General features: G+C 36.3%; 1 protein-coding gene across 1 annotated transcript; it reads left to right on the top strand.

The window, feature by feature from the left end:
* The first annotated feature begins 866 nt into the window (after window positions 1-866).
* On the top strand, window positions 867-18,510 carry TFF2 (trefoil factor 2). Its single transcript, XM_087871544.1, has 4 exons — window positions 867-980; window positions 1,824-1,970; window positions 16,954-17,100; window positions 18,018-18,510. The coding sequence occupies exons 1-4, from the start codon at window positions 896-898 to the stop codon at window positions 18,188-18,190; spliced, it is 552 nt and encodes a 183-aa protein (XP_087727670.1). The 5' UTR covers window positions 867-895; the 3' UTR covers window positions 18,191-18,510.
* The last annotated feature ends 2,584 nt before the right edge of the window (window positions 18,511-21,094 follow it).

The raw sequence follows: 21,094 nt of genomic DNA, 5'->3' as shown, positions 1-21,094 counted from the left end.
ATTACTATCTCATCAGATAATCCCAAATGTATATTTTACCAGCTAGAACAAAATTAGACTTGCTTTAGTTTAATTATAGAGAGAGATAAGTATTAATAATTAGCTTTATATCTTTAGGGTAAGCTTGAATAAAGGCCGTAATAAACTTGTTTTAATTTTTTTCTTCTGGTTCTTCCTTCTGTTTTTCCATTTATGGCCCTCTATTTGAAAAGCTAATATAGTCCTTCCAATGTTCTCCACAATCTTTTTCACCACATTGTTTTCCATCTGCAATTAGCACTTTTTTGTTGTTATTTTCAACATGTTTCCTGTTATAGTGAAGAATAACAACTTTGGTTTCTACAGTATCTCAGTAATGAAAGATGACTTACATTGGGGGGAGCCCAGAAAGGTATACAGTCCAGTGGAGATGCCAATAACTAAATTCAAGACATTGAAAAGATCAAAGGAAATAGATAGGGTCAAGAGAAAATAGGTGGGCTATGCAATATTTTGAATGACTAAGTGAAATGTTTAGCCTTTGGCAAAGGTTACCCAGGTCCTTTCAAAAGATCCGAAAAGAGCACAAGCTCAGCAGATAAGAAAGAATAGTATTATTTATGCATTTGCCACCAGAAGAGAGGCTGATATCTCTTGCTACATAATCTTCCTACTAATAGTAAATCCATCGTTACCACATTTTGATACTATATCTGGGTATACATAGAAATCTTTGTATCAAAACAAAGGTGGAGTTATGAGGATATAAAAAGCCCTCCAAAGACAAACATTACCTAAAAAGATTGAACAAACAGGCTAGTATAAAAATTATTTTCAGCAAATCTTTTGCCTAGACCTTGCATAGTTAATTTCTTGCGGAACACTAAAACTTCCTGACAGAGGAAAGCAAGCTGCCATGGAACAGAAGAAGTTCTGTTTACTGGTGATGGTCCTTTTCTTAGGATTCAGCAGCCTGGCTGATGGGTTTTTCCTGAAATTACGTGAGTGGAACTTTTTAAAAATGTTTACGGGGAATTATTGATTCAGTTTATATAAAGGCTGCCTATTCTATACTTTCTGCAGCAGCCTTTTGCCATCAATATTAATTTTGTCAGCATTTGATAACATGTGAAGGGTAGACAGAATCTTCCTGGGATTCCTAGTACATAATCTTTGTTACAATATTTTTACAGTTGTTCATCCTCAAGTGGTCAAACTTCTTGATTTATAGTACCTTGAATCTGAGGGAAGGGGTGGCATTTGCTGTCCTGTCTAAAGCATCAACATATCTGAGGACAATTTTAGATTTGATCAATCTGTTTTTAATCCAAAGGTGCTTTTTCAGGAGGCAACTGGATGTTCTTGTTTTTTTGTTTTGAAGACGTTTTGCTTCTCATCCAAGAAGCTTCTTCAGCTTTGACAGGATAGTGGGGAATGGAAGGATTTATATTCCTTACCTGTTTTTAAGAATATTTAGCATTCAGACTTGAGCATAGAATCTTTTTTACAAATCAAATACCCTAATGGCTTTACCTTTCTGAGGTGGTGCAGTGGTTAGAATGCAGTACTACTGCAGGCTACTTCAGCTGACTGCTAGTTCAGCAGTTCAGCAGATCAAATCTCTCCGGCTCAAGGTTGACTCAGCCTTCCATCCTTCCGAGGTGGGTAAAATGAGGACCCAGATTGTTGGGGGCAATTTGCAATATGCAATATGCTAACTCTCTGTAAACCGCTTAGAGAGGGCTGTAAAGCACTATGAAGCGGTATATAAGTCTAACTAATAAATAAATAAATAAATAATAAATACATTAATCTACTGGATTAATTTAGACTGTATTTAACAGTTCCAGAACAATGCCAAGTGCAACCAAATGCCAGAGTGAATTGTGGATACCCCTACATCAGTGCCAAGGAATGCTACAATAGAGGATGCTGTTTTGATTCAAGTGTTGTTGGAGTCATATGGTGTTTCTTTCCACGACATAATCCAGGTATTGATTCAGTGACTGATGCTACTGGTTAAGGAAAAGTCTTTACAAAGTGATTGTCATAATCATATAAATGCAACTCGTATACCAACACTAAGATACCTACCATCTGGAATGGGATAACATGTTGCAGTCAACTTGCCATGGCCAATTTACCATAGCCAACTCACCATAGGACAACTCACCACAAGACAATTCAACAATTCAATTTAATTATTTAAAATAATTTAAAATTTATTTTAATTTTTGTCATTCACATTTACATTTTTGTCCCTCTTTTTGCATTCTTTCTTTAATGATTCTATTCCACCATTTCTTTGATATTAGTATAACTCTTTTCCTGTGGCAAGTTGCCCCATGGCAGGTTAGCCATGGCAAGTTGTCTGGGGTGAGTTGTCATAGACATCTACTATCACCCCTCAAAGCCAAAAAACCATAATTAGAAAACATTATAATCTCGCAATAACAGTAAAGTAGTAAATGACATGGAATCAACCCATGATTTAATGGACTGTTGGGGAAAAGGAGTGCCTGTTTTATTTATTTATTTATTTATTTATTTATTTATTTATTTATTTATTTATTTATTTATTTATTTATTGAATTTATATTGCCCATGGCGACTCAAGGCAGCTTACAGAATATAAAACCACATTTAAAACAATAAAATTAATAAAAAGAATCAAATAAATGAATATAGTATAATAATAAAATCACCCCCCACTCCCCACCCCAGTGACAGCAGATCACACAAGCCATTTAATGGGCTCCATCCCACTCTGGGTTTCCCAAGCTTGCTGGCAGAACCAGGTCTTCAATACCTTCCAGAGGAGTATTAGAGTGGGGGCCATTCTAAACTCTGGGAGAATGAGAGGGAGCCACCACGGAGAAGACCCTTCTTCTCGGTCCCACCAGGTATATCTCCCTTGGGGATGGGACCCGTAACATTCCCTCCCTCCCTGTTCTGATGGATCGGATAGATGTGACTGGCAAGAAACGGTCCCTCAGATAACCTGGTCCCAAACCGAATACCCATTCAATCTGAATTGGCCTAACTAATTTTCATCTAAATCAGGGGTGAAATCCAGCAGGTTCTGACAGGTTCTGGAGAACGGGTAGCAGAAATTTTGAGTAGTTCGGAGAACCAGCAAATATCACCTCTGGCCCCAGAGTGGGGTGGGAATAAAGATTTTGCAGTATCCTTCCCCCAGGAGTGGGGATTTTGCAGTATCCTTCCCCTGCCATGCCCACCAAGCCACACCCACAGAACCGGTAGGGGAAAAAAAAGGATTTCACCACTGATCTAAATGTGTCATTTGACATAGTTATGAAGTAATATAAATTAACATGAATGATGTTGAAGCAAGGACTTATTCTGCATCAACTCATCCCCACACACTTTATAGAAAGAGCTACAGATTTCAGTTCTATCCTTTTATAGCAACAACAATATCAGCAGCAGCAGAGGAAGCAACAACAAAACACATCTGCCAACTCATTTACTTTGGAGATAGATAGCATCATACAGTGTGCAGAAAAGGATGAAGAAATAAGAAGCCAAAGAAATTTCAGACAGGAGAATTTTTAAAAAGGAGGGTAAAATAAAAGATAGCAAAAGTACTTTTCACCAACACCATCTACTATACGAACCATCTTTGTTTCTGTCACAATCATGAACTATTTTATACATTGCCATTTGTTTTTTAAACTTTTACCTTTTTCAGAATTTCAGCTCCACTTAATCACGACTCTCTTGGTCTTCCCCTGCATTTCAAACTTATTCAATATTCCTTTAAATATCTCTGTGGCAATTAACTTTTCTTTATATGACCAAACTATCTCAAAGTATTTATTTTGTAGCGTCACTCAGTTCTGTATTTGTTTACATTCACTCAGTACCTCTTCATTCTTCTATTCCTTTTTTTTTTTTGCCCCATGCAATGTACATTAAAAAAATGTAAAGCCCACTTATGGCCACCATTTTGATGTTTTTGACCCCCTTTGAAGATGCCCCTGCTTTGGCCAGGTTTTATACATAGCTATTTGTGCTTGTTTTGACAAACATTCATTCTTTGCAATAGACAGCATACTACCTACAACCTTTCCGTGATGATTTGCATATTAATATTTCTCTTAACTGTTTTCCCCATCTTTAGGAGTAGTTTAGTATTTAGTAGTTTAGTAAATATTTTACTTTATCATTAAACTCCTTGGATGGGAGGTCTAGAAACATGAAATATAAATAAATAAACAAATAAACAAATAAATAGAAACCTACTTTCCTCATTTCAGATATCTAGTTGAGGTCAATAGGCCTATACTATAATGGGAATATTTGGCACTGCAATTTGGATGAAAGTACTAATTGTTTTTAATTGTATTTTGTTTCCAGGATGCTCCATCTAAAATAAATGGGATCCCAGAATCTGTCTCCTCCTTCTAGAGTTCCTGAGGAATTAAAAGAAAATTATTTTTGAATCTGTAGACATATGCTCTCTTCTGTTAAAATAAATATTGGTCTTTGAAAACATGTCAGCCTTATCTTAAAAATTAAACAGACTATTTAAACACAAATGTGATTTTTCCAGTCTATTGTTCTGTCAAATACAAATCTTGAACTGTCATAACTTTTAAATCTATGTCATTTTTCATATTACTTTGTACTGTTTTGTTCTACAAATCCTTTTGGTTTTCCCAAAAATAAATGTATATTAATACTTCAAATCAGAGTCCATAGTTAACATAGCACTGTTGTATTAACTACAAATATTCTAAATTCATTATATTTGTTCTTCAAGCCTAGTGCATTATTTGGTGGGCATTACACTCTGTTGGCCCAAACTCTGAGCTTTGGCAGAGTAGCATATTGAAGAAGTTATAGGAAGACATTCTTTTCCAACCTCTTTCCTTTTCCAGAAATAGTTAGAGCAACCCATTAGCCTGGCAGCAATCATGTCAAGAAATCTTGGCAACTTTTAGTTATATGGATTTCAATTCCCAGAATTCCCCAGCTAGTATAAACATTGTTGTAAATTTGGGGAAATGAATTTCACACATCTGGAACTTGTCAAGTTTGTGGGATACAGTGAATAAGACTAATGGAATTAACATGAACTATTATTTTCTCTCTGAAATCCTAGTAATTATAGTTTTATGAAGAGGTAGGAATCGCTAGTCAATAGCCTTAAAAAGTTGGCACAGTATAATATGGTTAAGAAAAAGGGCCTATGGTACTGGTAACCCCTAGAGCTCTTACACCAAAGTTATTATTTAAGTTCACCCCTGGTTAGATTCCAAACCTAGACAAGGTTGTTCATGTGCTAACCCCGTACATATACATATACATATACATATACATATACATATACAGATACAGATACAGATACAGATACAGATACAGATACAGATACAGATACAGATACAGATACAATTACAGATACAGATACAGAGATACAGATACAGATACAGATACAGATACAATTACAGATACAGATACAGATATACAGATATACAGATATACAGATATACAGATATACAGATACAGATACACAGATTACACAAGGATGTAATCAAATTAAGTCTTTATTTAGAAGTAAAAGTAGAGTAAAATAAGTTCCCTGGCATGGAGATACCCATGCCTGGATTGAGCCCATGGTTCAGTCCTGTAGGAAGTTAGAAGAAGAGCAGGGAAGAGCAGCCCCTGTGCAGGGGTTCTTATAGGGGTCCCTGACCCCTCTCTTACCAATGTGTGAGGGGCCGAAGGGCCATTAACTCTCCCCAATGGGGCTGCAGGGGCCGGAGCCCCTTGACCCACCAGTGGGATCAAAAGTCCCTCTTTGCTCCCATCTGGTGGCCTTTTAAGAAACTGCCATGGCTGGCACAAAACACCTAACACATTAGGTGGCCAAAGTATTTGAGTTTGAATGCAGTACTGCAGGCTAACTCACTGCTGACTCCAGGAGTTCAATCCTAACCCGCTCAAGGTTGACTCAGCCTTTCATCCTTCTGAGGATGGTAATTTGAGGACCCAGATTGTTGGGAGCAATATGCTGACTCTGTAAATCGCTTAGAGAGGGCTGTAAAGCACTGTGAAGCTGTATAGAAGTCTCAGTGCTATTCTTCTATATATATATAGAAGAGGCGATAGACATCACGATCTCCGGAATGTTTCATTGCACGTGTAACAGGCCCACACCCTTGCGTTCCCCCTGTAATTATCTTTTTTTCTGCCTTAGTCATGCAATGACACGCGCAATAACTAAATTGATCAGCATTACATAAAAGCAAGCAGCTCCTCAATGGGGATTTTATACTCTGACGAAGTCGGTAGGGGCCGACGAAAGCTTAGCAAAAGTTTTAAAATAAAAAATTTTAAACCATTAAACGTTCTGGAGATCGTGATGTCTATCGCCTCTTCTATAACTATACCTGGAACTCGCATCTTTAGGACAATTCATATATATATATATATATATATATATATATATATATATATATATATATATATATATATATATATATATATATATATATATATATATATATATATATATATATATATATATATATATGATTTTGCGTATGTATGTATGTATGCATGCATGCATGCATGTATGTACTCTACCCAAGGAATAGTGTTACCAAAGTTCTACCCACTGCCATATCAGTAACACGAGGAGGATCTATGAAAACTTTTTTGAGGCTTTTGTAACAGAAGCCTGTTGCATATTCCCAATGTTTTATTGCCAATCACTTTAGCTACAACATTTTCATTTAAAAAGCTCCCCTTGAAGTTTTACTAAATAGAGTGTAACCTAAATAAAAATGTACACATTTTTATGTATTTTATTTTTTTTTAAAAAATAAAGAGTATACAGTTCTAATCTCTTTCTCCCCTGAAAATACAGAATACACTACAGAGAAACTTTATGAGGGAAATTTAATTTGAGCAAGACTTAATTTCATTGTTTATTGAAGAATGCAGCACCCTCTAGTGTATAAACTTGGCTATATTCTAAAAAACATCATAAAGAGAAAACTTCTTTTTGCCTACTGACCAACTTACATTTATTGGATGGTTTAGAACTCACATTTTGTTTTCATTAGTTTATATGCCTCATGAATTCTAAAGGAAGGAAGAAATAAGAAAAAAGGAAGAAATAAGAGGCAAAAACAGGAAACAAAGGAAAAGACAAAGCAGAGATAAAAGAAAATTCTAAAAGGGATCCGTATTTGATACTGGGATAAAGAAAGCTTCAGAAGCTGAAAACTGAAGTCTCACTGAAACAGGACAAGGACAGCAGTTTGAAAATATCAATGCTTTTATTTAATTATCCCTTTGTTGCATTATCATAAGGGTTCCCCATTTTCAGAAAATGAGCTCTAACCTGGAAAATAATGCACATACAAATATTCTACAGAAAATCAACTATACTGTCAGAAATATAAAAAGCATTTTGTTAGTTTATGCAAAATACAGAATTAGAATGCCCAACATCCTAAATCTTCTAATACATGAATCAAAGTACTCATAGTTCAGTTAGTTATTATCATCCAGAACTATAAAAGATAAACAAGCCACCTGGAAAAAAGACAATGTTTATATGTATCTACAACAGTGCAAATGTATCACAGCGTGCAAGCAGCAGCAGTCTCTAGAATAGCAAAACCAAGAGGAATTCAAAGTAATGCAGTGTGCATTACACAACCAAGACAGAAGAACTGTTATTATACAGTAAATGCACTCTAGCACGCTGAGGTTTTGAAATTACTTGCATTGACTTTTGCTTTTCTTAAAAAAAAGAAAGAAAAGAAAAAAAAGGAAAACTACACATATGCATATATGTCTTAAATAAGTATGTAGGTTTTTAGGGCAACAACTCACCACAACTAGGAATCTACATTGCACAGAAGGTATAATTTAAAAACAAAAGATGTCAAAAGTACTGTCACCAGGGCCGGATTTTCCTATAGGCTAACTAGGCTTCAGCCTAGGGCCTCAAGATCAAGAGGGGGCCTCAAGATCAAGAGGGGCCTACATTCAAATTGTTAGCAAAATTAAAATTACACTTTCACTATAGGTGAAAGGGCCTCATAAGTGGAATAGCCTAGGGCCTCTTTTCATCTAAATCCGGCCCTGACTGTCACATTGATACTCACATACAGGTGATACCGTAATTCCTCTCTCACCATTAAAAATGCCTCAGATAATAATAATAATAATAATCCATTATTGGTTTTGAAACTACAAATAAGAAATTTTGTTGGGCTGTTTTTGGAGTAGGGGTTTAGCAAAATTTCAGCATGCTTAGGCATGGAGCTCAGTAGAATATACTTCCTAAAAGAAAAGCAGGATATGTATAGCGTGAAACTTAGAACATGCACATTAACTGAAAAGTTTCATGATCTCTATACATCATTGTTCTGATATTTCTGAAAATAGCAAGTTTCACGTAAAAATGCAATAAATCAAATGGCTATATTTGCATGACATACTTAAGCTTGTTTATTAGAATAATAATTTACCCCATTGATTCAATTTTCTGGATTCGTATAACACAGTGAATCATAAACTAGCTGCACAGACTGGAATTTCATGATGCATTAACCTAAATTGTGATTTGCTAATTTGTAGTTTAGTGTGTTGTATGAACCAGTGGTGGGTTGCTAGCAGTTCGCCCTGGATTGAGCAAACCAGTAGCAGTGGTGGGAGGCTCCGCCCACTTGCCCGGACATCTCTGCATATGTGCAGAAGCTTCTGCAGATGTGTTGCGCGCACACATGAGCACACGTCCACAAGCAAACTGGTAGCGACGGGATTTGAAACCCACTACTGGTATGAACTCATCCAGGGGGTTCCCCACATATTTAGTTGGGTTCTAAGCCAAGCTCAGATATATGCAAATATATATGCAATTAATAAATTTTATTGAGGTGGGCGAGGGACAAGATTCCTGCTTGTCTGTCGCAATACCATGAGTGTCTTTTGTCTTCAGATTAAAACATATTGTAAAAGCCAGAAATACCATAGGGAGCAATCCTGAATCCTTCCCTCCTGCAATGCACTCCCAAAATGTGTGAAACAGACTTGCCCACTACTCTAACTGAAAAGCAAGGGAGGTCCTGAACAACCTCAGTTATAATAGCTGTATGTGACTTCCTAATAATGCTTGTCTGTTGTAGATTCTTTTTTTTTATTAAAAAGTTTTATCAAATATTACAACAATTTTTCCTGTCCCTCCTCCCCCCATCCCTCCTCCACCTGCCCCCCATTCCTCCTCCCCCCTCCCCCCCACCCCGGACTTCCCAGAACAAATACAGGGTATATCATTTAACAAACATAAACTAAGATATGCTAACTTTCTATAGACTCCACACACCCTCTTGCTCTTTAACTCCCCTTTCAACTAACAAAACATAATTCAAAAAGAAAAAATAATTCTGTTTTTTTTTTCATTCATAAGCTATTTGAAACTTTTTAGTCCGATATTTGTTTTGAATATAGTCAATCCATCTTCTCCATTCCGATAAATATCTTTCATTTGAATGGTCCTTCAAGTATGCTGAAATTTTTGCCATCTCTGCTAAATTCACTATTTTTAATGTCCATTCTTCAATAGTAGGTAAGTCTTCCTTCTTCCAATACTGAGCCACCAAAAGTCTGGCTGCTGTTATTAAATTTAAAATCAATTTGGTCTCTATAACCGTACAATCTGTAATTATACCCAACAAAAAGAATTGTGGAGTAAATTTTATCTTCTTCTTGAGAATATTTTAAATAATCCACCATATTTTTATCCAAAATGCCTTAATTTTTTTACATGTCCACCATATATGATAATACGTGGCATCATCACATTCGCATCTCCAATACTTAGGTTGCAAACTTGGATACATACAGGATAGCTTTTTAGGATCTAGATGCCATCTATAAAACATTTTATAAAAATTCTCTCTTAAATTTTGGGCTTGCGTAAACTTTACATTTCTAACCCATATTTTTTCCCACGTTTCCATCATTATTGGTTCTTCAATATTTTGTGCCCATTTTATCATACAGTCCTTAACTAGCTCCGTTTCTGAATCTATTTCTACCAATGCATTAGACAACCTTTTTGTCACTGCGTTATTTTATTTACCAGCTGAGCTCATTATTTCTGGACTGTCAGACTCTCCGTAGCTTTGCCAACTTCTTATCAGTAAGCTACGTGTTTCCGCATCCACCCACATTCCATTCCTTCACACACTCTTTTCTTTGTTCTCTTTCCAGCAAGGTCCGGCTGAAAGATAGCCGGCCCGAATTACTTTCAAAAATGTAACAATTAACTTTTCTTAGTTAGTGAGGTGTTTTATTTTCTTTATAACAAATAAATGAGTTTTATTAGAAACCTTCCTTCGCGTTTCTTTATCAGAATAGTGCAACTTGGAATAAGCCTCGATTCATCTCCTCCTTTAAACCAGGGTAATTAGTCCCAGAGCCAAACATGGGATTAATAAATGCCCTGACACTTTTTATATGCATTTGACTTTGGTCTCTAATTTGTTTTACCAAGTTCTCCTCATTTTGCAAGATACCAGTTTTCTGGTCTTCTCTCCATCTAGCTTGCAGCTGTCCATACTGAAACCATGTTTGAATTATCCTTCTCTTAATTGATTCAAAGATTTTAGTTGTAGTATACCTCTTTCCTTATTAAGAAGCTCTTTATAAGTAGTCACATCTTGCATTTGCTCTACACTTATATTCTCTATCGCGTGTCTGGGTATTGCCCACATTGGTAACTTATCGTTTAATTTATACTGATACTTTTTCCAGACACGCAGTAAAGCATTCCTTAATATGTGACTTTTATTTCATTTTTTTCATTTTATTAAATTTGTATACCGCCCTACTCCCGAAGGACTCAGGGCGGTGAACAGGCACGAAATAAAACACATAAATACAAAAGTTAAAACATGACTAAAACCCAATTAAATAATTATTTGCCCGAGACAATTTAAAACTCCCAATAATTTAAAACGAATTAAAATTTGAGTTTAAAAATTTAAAAGAAGGGGAAAAAATTAGGCCAGGCCGGCCTGCTGGAATAGGAGTGTCTTCAAAGCACGGTGGAAAGTGTGCAGATCCGGGATCCTCCGTATCTCCGGGGGGAGCTCGTTCCAGATAGTAGGTGCCCCCACAGAGAAGGCCCTCCCCCTAGGGGCCGCCAGTCGACATTGTTAAAAGTCTTATCCACTTTCTTGTCATATAATAAATAAGCATGCCAACCATAAACCAAATCATATCCCTCAATATTCAATATTCTTTCTTCTGTTGAATTCATCCAGTCACTAATTGCTGATAGGGCAGCTGCCTCATACTATAATCTTAAATTGGGCATTTTGAGACCTCCTCTTTCACGTATATCCTGCATTATTTTTTGCTTTATTCTCAGTCTCTTTCCTACCCAGACAAAATTATTAATACCCTTCTGCCATATCTTCAAATTTTCATCTTTTTTAAGTATTGGTATCATTTGAAAAAGAAATAAAAACTTAGGCAAAACATTCATTTTTACTGCTGCTATTTTTCCCAACAAAGACAATTGTAATTTTTTCGAATTTTCCATCTCTCTCTGTATTTTTTGCCACAACGGATCATAATTATGCTTAAATAATTTCACATTTGATGTCATAATATAAACCCCTAAATACTTAACTTTTTTTACTATTTCAAATCCTGTTAGTCTTTCTAATTCTTCTTTTTGATTTATAGTCATGTTTTTAGTTATTATCTTCGTTTTCCCTGCATTTATTTTAAATCCAGATACTTGTCCATATTGATTAATTATGTCCATTAAACCTACAACCAACTGTAATGGTTGGGTTAAAGTAACAACCAAGTCATCTGCAAATGCTCGTAATCTGTAATCATACTGCCTAATTTTAATTCCCTTTATTTTATCCGACCCACGTATTTTACTCAACAAAAATTCCAAGGTCAAAATAAACAATAATGGAGACAAGGGACATCCTTGTCTTGCTCCTTTTTCTATATTAAAAATATCTGTTAAACTACCATTAATTATTATTTGCGCTGTTTGTTTCTGATATATTGCCTTAATAGATTGTGTAAAATGTTCTCCAAACTGCATCTTTTCTATTATTTTCCATAAGAAATGCCAGTTCAATTGATCGAATGCTTTCTCCGCATCAAGAAATATTAGCACCGCAGGGACTTGGTTGTTCTTCCCCAAATACTCTAAGAGGTTAACAACTTGCCTTACATTACTTTTCATTTGTCTATCATTTATAAAACCAGTTTGATCATTATGAATCATTTGTTGCATGACTGTCATTAACCTATTTGTTAGTATTTTAGCAAAAATCTTATAATCTGTATTTAAAAGTGATATAGGGCTGTAATTTTTTGGCTGGGTGTGGTTTTGGTCCTCCTTTGGAATCAGAGAAATAAAAGCTGTCCTCCAGGATGGGGGTACATCTCCTCCAGATTGTATATTAGTAAATTTTTATTTATTTATTTATATTTGAATTTATATACCGCCCTTCTCCCCCTAGGGACTCAGGGCGGTGAACAGCTGAAATTAAAATACATACAATATAAAAGTTAAGATAGCTAAAATAAATTAAACCAATCGGCCCCCAATTTAAAACCCCAAAGCTATACAATTAAAAACTAACCCATAAAAAACCTAATTAGGCTAGGCTGGCTTGCTGAAATAAAAATGTCTTCAGGGCCTTACGGAAAGTGCAGAGATCTGGGATCAGTCGTATTCCAGGGGGAAGCTCATTCCAGAGGGCAGGTGCCCCCACAGAGAAGGCTCTCCCCCTGGGGGCTGCCAGCCGACATTGCTTGACCGATGGCACCCTGAGGAGGCCCTCTCTGTGAGAGCGTATTGGCCAGTGGGAGGTTATCGGTAGCAGAGGCGGTCTCATAAATACCCTGGCCCTAAGCCATGGAGCGCTTTAAAGGTGAGAACCAACACCTTGAAGCGCACCCGGAAGACCACCAGGAGCCAGTGCAGCTCAGTGCATAAGGAATCCCAATCCAGAAAGGGGCACAACTGGCGTATCAGGCAAACCTGATAAAAAGCCCCCCTGGCCACGGCCATCATATGCTCTTCTAAAGACAGCCGTGTGTCAGGAGGATGCCCAAGTTGCGAGCCTCCTCTGTGGGGGTCAATGACTCACCCCCAATAGCCATCGATGGCACCAGCTGGCTATATCTGTTGTGGCCCCGCCCTCTGAGCCTGTCCCATCAGAGCAAGAAAGCTCCGAGCATGAGGAAGAGGAGTCAGCCAGGCCTCCCTCTCCAGGCCCCTCCCCTCTGGCATTGTCTCAGGTGCCGGCCGAGGGAGAGGAGATTAGCAGGGAGACAGGTGGCTCGGATCAGAGTGACGGAGAAACATCATTCCTGGACGCACGCCTCCGAAGGCGTGATAAACAATTGCAGCAGCTCAGGAGGCATGCTAGGGATTAGAACTGAGTCACTGGACCACACCCCAGAGACTATATAATAGAGGGTGGTGGTCAGTGATCCTTGTGACGAACAAAACTAACCTTGGATAGTCACTAAAGCCTCGTTCGGAACTGCTGAGAGAAATATTTATTGTTGTCGGACATTTGGAAGCTGAGTATTTATCTTTCTGTTTTTCTGTGAAAATAAAGGCACTTGGCAGACGGTGTGTCTATCGCTGCCAAGTTGGAGATAAAGAAACTGGGTGTGTTCCAAAGTGTTTCCTTAACCCTCGGCTGGCTGTGTTTGTGTGTGTGTGTGGACGGGGACAGATCAATATCAGGATGCCGGCATCCACAGCCATTCAGTCTTGGAAGGGTTGAGTCGAAGCCTGTTCCTCCCCATCCAGACCCGCACGGCCTCCAGACACTGGGAGATCACTTCAAGGGCATCATTGGGGTTGTTTGGGGTGGAGATGTACAGCTGAGTAGGGGGTTGATTTAAACCCTCCCTTTGCTCTTTTGTAATTATAGAAATATTCTCTTTCCGTAAATAGCTATCTATATCTATATTTTGAATTTTATCACTAGCATACAACCTTGTATAAAATTCTAAAAATGCTTTTTTAATCATATTTTGCTGATAAACCTCTTTACCTTTATATTCTATTTTCTCTATAGTCCGTAACTTTTGTTTTTTCCTTAACAGATATGCTAACCATCTGCCTGGTTTGTTAGCATTGCAAAAAGTATTGTGTTTAGCATATTGCAAGTTAGTTGCAACCTGATCTGTCATTAACATATTAAATTGCCCTCGCAGTAAGTTAATTGCTCTTTTGTTTTCTTGTCTGCTGGATTCTGTTGTAGATTCTCACCACATAATATATTTAAGGTATTTTCAGGGATGTCAACAAGAAAAAAAAAGTTTATTTTTTATATTACATTTGCTATATGTGAAACCATTTTTGCTTACTAATTTCTCACAGTAATTTCTTCCAGTTTCCACTGATGAAAATAATTCATGTAGATTTACAATTTGTAACAGAATTTTCTTCATTGTGGAAATACCATGCCAATTATAATTTTGGTTTAAGAATGGAACTGCAGTATCTAGGACAGCTATATTTTTAAATTTGATATATTAGACAATCCTGGCATGTTAACAAATTTTCTAATAATCTTTTAGAAACAACATGATCAAGTTAAACTGTCTGAATTCCAGGGCAGATCCTTGATGTCAGCATAATGGCATATCCAAATATGGAAAACATCCACCATAATTGTCTATATATTGCAGCAAAAGCTCAGGGAGTGCTAAAACAGTGAACTAGCTGAAGATCTTACAAATAATTTGGGAAGTGTAGCCTGCTGCCCAAAGCCTAAACTGTCATGTATGAACAACCCCTTTGTTCTTTGCTCTTTTAAAAATAAAGCACTGCAGGCTCTGTTAATGCATGATGTAACTTCACAGTCATTAAAGTATGATTTCACAGACTAAGAGGCATTATGCAAAATTAATACTTGGGCCCTAAGTAGACAGGAAATGCAGTATTATTCCAGGATCCATATCTGCAGGCACTAGAGTCAAGTCAGATATCTCTAGCTTCTCAACAGTTCAAGTAAGATTAAAATCTTTATGTGTTTCTTTGACTTATTCTGTTTTCTTTTTTGGAAGTGCCGTGTAGTATCAAATGAACTTTAAAATAATTAAGCTTTTAAATATGTTTTTAAATTATGGGATAGGGCGGGGTCAGATGAATTTGTTTTGGAAAGGGTGGGGGCAGGTGCAGTGAGTTTATATGTGGATATGGAAATATTAAGATTTTCCCACAGGTATTAATTCTCAAGATAGAAATCTGTAGTGATACAATTTCATAAACCACTTGCTACAGAAACAATAGTTTCACTTTATGCTGTACTAGTCAGCTCACTAAATAAGATTGATTAGGATGGAGGAAAGTGGAAACATTTCCAATCAGAAGGCCCCAATTCAAGAAAAATATAGACAAAATTGCATGGATAATAAAGATACTAAGACGTTTGGCAAAGGATGCCTGGGCAAAGGTTAAAACAGCTGACTAGATTTAGGTTGGAGAAGGGAAGTTGGGGAGTGGCATGATAGCACTCTTTAAATATTAAATAGCTTGTCATATGGAAGTTAAATAACTTTCTATATTCTCTGCTGTTCCTGAATTAAAGACATTTAAAGAATTTAAAGGCCTAAATTATAGATGGTGGGGATAAATTTCCCCTGAATATTAGAAAGAACTTCATAATGATAGGAGCTGAACTGTGGAAATACCTGGGATGACACTTTGGTGAAAGTTTACAAGAAAACTTATTTTACTTGAAGAGTGTTTTCCTAGAATGTTAATTATTATTTTTTCTTTTCTCCTAATACTGTAGGGTGAATTTTTCCAAGAGTATTTTCTTTTTCTGGCACACTTTGCAAAGAAGGAGCATTTCTGCCAAGCAGATTTGTGGAAAAGTAAAGTCTTACACTTAGGGAAGAAAAACCAAAAGTACACATATAGATTTGGTGAAACCAGGCTTAATAGCAGTAACTGTGAGAGGAATCTTGGAGTCTTAGTGGACAACCAGTTAGATATGAGCCAGTAGTGTGTGGCGGCAGCCAAAAAAGCCAATGAAGTAAGTTGCATTAACAGAGGGATACAATCAAGATCAAGTGAGGTACTAATACCACTTTAAAAAGCCTTAGTAAGACCACACCTAGGATACTGCATTCAGTTTTAATGCAGTATAAAAAAGATGTTAAGACTCTAGAAAAAGTGCAGGGAAGAGCAGCCAAGACGATTAGGGGACTGGAGACTAAAACATATGAAGAACGGTTACAGGAACTGGGCCTGGCTAGTCTAGTAAAGAGAAGGACCAGGGGAGACATAGCAGTGTTCCAATATTTGAGGGGCTGCCACAGAGAGGAGGGAGTCAAGCTATTTTCAAAGCACCTGAAGGCCAGACAAGGAATAATGGATGGAAACTGATGAAGGAGAGATTCTACCTAGAAATAAGGAGAAATTTTCTGACAGTGAGAACAATCAATGTTAATACTGTTAGCATATTATATAAATATCATTGCACTGAAATAAAATAAGGTGTCAAGATTTATATTAACATAATAAAACACAGGGAAAAAAAGAAGCAAAACCACCTCACAAGTCTATTACTTCAATTTCTGGTAAAAGTATGCTGACACCCCCAAAGAAGTTGCATGTATATAAGAGCTTCATCGTGAAAGCCAAAGCAGCCATCTCTTTAGTTTGTTATGCTGGAGAAAAACCAGAATTTACAGCCCATCCAGAAGAGGACTTCTGTTACTTGAATTCTTGGGGTTTGTTTTGTTTATTTAAGCTTAAGTTTTCTTATGTTTCCTCACTAAGCATTTATTCATATAATGTTTTCGAAGATTGTCCACTCTACACTTATCCTTGATTTATTTTATTTTATTTTATTTTTAAATGAAAAATATAAAGAAGAATGATTTTATTTATGTAATGTGATTCATTTTTCTGAATAGCTTCTCAACACTGTATAATGGAAGGGAGTGCAAGGCTAGAATGTGGTTACACAGGCATCACCTCTGAGGAATGCCAAGCAAAGGGATGTTGCTTCAATTCATATGACATTAATACCCGGTGGTGCTTTCATCCTCTGTCGGACACAGGCAAGTATCCAACCATGGGAGCCACATTTACCTCAAACTGAAAAAGAGAAAATCAATCTGAGGTGAGAATACATTTAGGAGTGGCTAGAACGTGTCAGAGATGGAGTCGAGACGGTGGGGAACAAACCACTTGGGACCAGAGAGGACCAATTTTGTAAACAAAAACCAGATGCCATCAACAAGTGAGTGTGATGAATGGACTGCAAGCCGTTTGCTACAACCAAGGAATGACAGAAACTCAGCAATTATACTTTGGGGTAGATGTAGATGTGGGGGGGGAGGGGAGAAGAGAAGTTTCTTTTCTTTTTCTTTTTTAGGCTGTTCAGAAGTGGATTTTTGTTGTCTTCACGTCAGTCATATTTGCAATAAAATATCTTATCTAATCAAACTGAGTCTTGACTTTCCTGGAAGCATGCTGAGTTCCATGAGGAAGAAGTATTGTTGTAGTGGCTTGCTATGCAGCCCTGATAAGTTTAATAATTTTAATTGTTATCTTATCAGTATTGTTTGCCTAGTATTATAGTATTATAGTATGATTCTGTAATAGAATGGTTTTATCCCTGAAAGCTGCCATAGCAGACTTCTGTCTTAAAGGGAGCAAAGAAATATTATAAATAAATATATAAATTAATTCATAATAGAATAATAGAATACTGAATTAGTCCAAGCATGATTAGACACACAAGGAATTTCTTTCCTGACAGAAGCTCTCGGTGTACATGCAAAGCAACAGTGTAATGATAATCATAATAATAATACCAATAATACCAATAAGTCTTTGTTTGAGGTGTGGGATCTTTCCACTAAAATGAATTGTATTGTTATTCTACATTCATTATTCTTATACTGCTTTATCACCAAGAGAAAATATTCCAAGACATCAAGATCATACTTCTTTACTGTAATTTTGTTTTAAGTACCTGCAAGGCTATGTGGAATGGCACCCAAGAAACGAGTGTCGTGTGGAGCTCCTGGCATCTCTGCTGATGAATGCATGGCGAAAGGATGCTGCTATGAACATTACCAGTATGCCAAAATGGTCCCCTGGTGTTTCCATCCACATGAAAAACAAGGAAACTATTCTCTCTGAAGAACAACATTGAAAGAAATGTGGCTTGTTTAAAGAAATGCTTGCAGAGTGAAGGCCAACAGACATAACATTAGTATGTAGATGTGCTCATACTCTTTGTATTATTATAGTAAATGTTTACTGTTTGATATTTTGAGAATATTCTGCTTCTTATCTCACTTTTTCAGAAGGAAAAACTGTAGCATCATTACTAGAATTATCAAGGAATAAATCAACAGCAATTTCATATTTTTGCACAATTCCGAATTATAAATAATAGACAATTCACTAAATGTAGTACATCTTTGGACTAAATATTCAAAATAAACAATTTGAAAGTACATTAAGGTTTGTATTCAATGCACAGATTTAAAGACATTATTTCAGCTTTGGTTGTTGGATTAAATAGGGCCATTTCTATAACACACTGATGATAGACTCTTGCCACTTCTTGGATAGATAGCTGTAAAGCCATGTACACAAAGGTATCCTTGGATATCTTAGCCATATAGGTGGCCCAAAATATGGGAACAAGGTTTTTAAATAAGAACAGAGAAAATACAACCATGCTTACCCCATTCGAACATCTTTCCAATTCTAGGTGCAATTCTCTATACTTTAAAGCTATATGGGTAGCCCTCATTTAGCCTCATACAGTGACTGTTTCCAGTTATGACAGTGAGGAAAAAGTAACTCTGTGACTAATCCTCACATTTATGACACTTCTAAATTCTAAATTTCTAAAACAAAGGAAAGCTGAATTAAAACCATAGTCATGTTTTCACTTAGCAATCATTTTGTTTAATAGCTGAGTTGCTGGTCGCAATTGTGGTCACTAAATGAGGACTACCTGTAATTAGCTTAAATTCTACGTATTTTAAAGGTCACCCACGCCTGAATGCTTAGCTTTTAAGAAAATCAAAGCTGGTTTTCTTCCAGATTAGTATCAACATAAAAGCAAGTCTTCATGGGAACTTCATACCATCTGAAACTTGTCATGTCCCAATTCTTTCAGTATCCAGACTTAAAGAAATCAGACTCTTTCCATGACTTCTGTTGCTTTATTTAGTTCAATTTTAATTGGTTCTGATTTTGGGATTAGTGTTTAAGGATATATATTTTTCCTCTTAGATTTAAATTAACTTTTAAAGAAAGGTTTCCTAATTTTTGTGAGTGCATTTGAGGAGCAAAATGTATTTTGAATAAACAAATGAAAAATGGGATGTTACTCAATCTACATTCATACCTGAGAGGCAATTTCCATATTGGGGAGAAGTTTGTATTAGCCAGCAGAAAGTACCAGAAAGTACAGAGTAGAAAATTTTGTTAAGCAGCATCTGGATTGAAACACAAATGGAATAAAAGCTCTTTTTAGCAAATATGTATTGGTGATGAAGCAGAGGGATTTTTTTTTTAAAAAAAGGCATGCCTTCTTAATTTTCTAAAATTTATTTGTTCTGAAACTGTTTAATATTTGACAGTTGGCTAATGGCCCAATCTTGGCTAATATAAACATCTGTCTGACATCATTTATTATTTTCCCTTTGCAAATATTATCCAGATACCTCCATCACATATCTAGTAAAAACCTGAATTACATTTTCTAATTACTTGAGGTGGAGCTTTACAGGAAATTTGTTATCTGAATGAAGTACACAAACATAATGATATAAAATAAGCTTGATAAGATCCACATAATACTCTCTTTGATCCAAATGCAAAGGTTGTATGCTATGAAGAATCAGAAAAGGGCCTGGTTATGTCTTGTTATTTTAATTCTAGGTTGCAGCGTACTGCTTGAAGGGGTAACAGCTCCATGTAAGTACTTTACTTTAGAACAGAGGTCTTCAAACTTGGCAGCTTTAAGACTTTAAAACGATCCAACTGTGGACCTCCTGGGATCACTCCCCAGAAATGCGAAAATTCAGGATGTTGCTTCAATTCAACAGTCCCAGGAGTCCCCTGGTGCTTCAAACCAACCCCTCCAAAATGTAATTTATCTCTGTGATAAAAAAAAGACTTTTCCAGTTCTTAAATGATATCCAAATTAATGGAATAGATAAGGCCTCTCATCAGGAAGAACTAGGTAACAGATATCTTGTTGGCGGTAGTAATGAGACAATATCACAGTTTCTTTATTTTTTAATTGTACCCAATTAGAGTAACCCAGACTCAAGAGAAACAGAGAAGTACTGAACCCTGGAGAGAAGGTTTCTTTATATCTTATAACCATCTTATAACTATAAGAGTTGGAGAGATGTTTCATTTTATCAAAACAAACATAGAAAGTTTCTCTCAGTGTGGCCCAAACCCCCAAATTCATATTTTATATCTACAGAAAGGTATTATCTCAAAATAATATCTATCTTCAATGATAGAAGCAAATTTGAAAGCTAGTTGGAGTACTGAAAGGTTATCCAAATTATACAGTATATATAAATCAATATTCCAATCTACTCTTAATTGGTAGTTTATCAAGAAGTGAGGTCACAAATAGAGACAGCTGAAGTTCAGAAAGGTAAATAGATCTAAATAGATCTATATAAAGTATCTAAGCAAATTTGTGATAATTAAAGATGGCTGCTTGAGCAAAAACTCTTAAGCAAAAAATGTGATCTGTGTAGTACTTCTGATTTAACTCCAGGAGTTTCAGTGGAAGACTACAAATGTAACACCTGGTTATATCTCTTTAATGTAGCCACATCTTTTCTTGGATAGTACAGTTGTGGCTGCCACATATCTGCTTTAAAGAGATACAGACAGGGTTACATTCTCACACTTTCATTTTTAAAGCTCTCATTTGGAATAAATCTCAACCACTGTTCAGGACAATAAAATTTAATTAAAATTGAATTGTTACAATCAGGATCCATCAAGAGAACTCTTAAAAGCTATACATTACATTTTGAATGCTACTGAAACATG

The sequence above is a fragment of the Pantherophis guttatus genome, chromosome 5, assembly GCF_059756535.1.
Source record: "Pantherophis guttatus breed Tessera chromosome 5, ASM5975653v1, whole genome shotgun sequence".
NCBI lineage: Eukaryota > Metazoa > Chordata > Lepidosauria > Squamata > Colubridae > Pantherophis > Pantherophis guttatus.
This window is presented reverse-complemented; position numbering and strand designations above follow the sequence as displayed.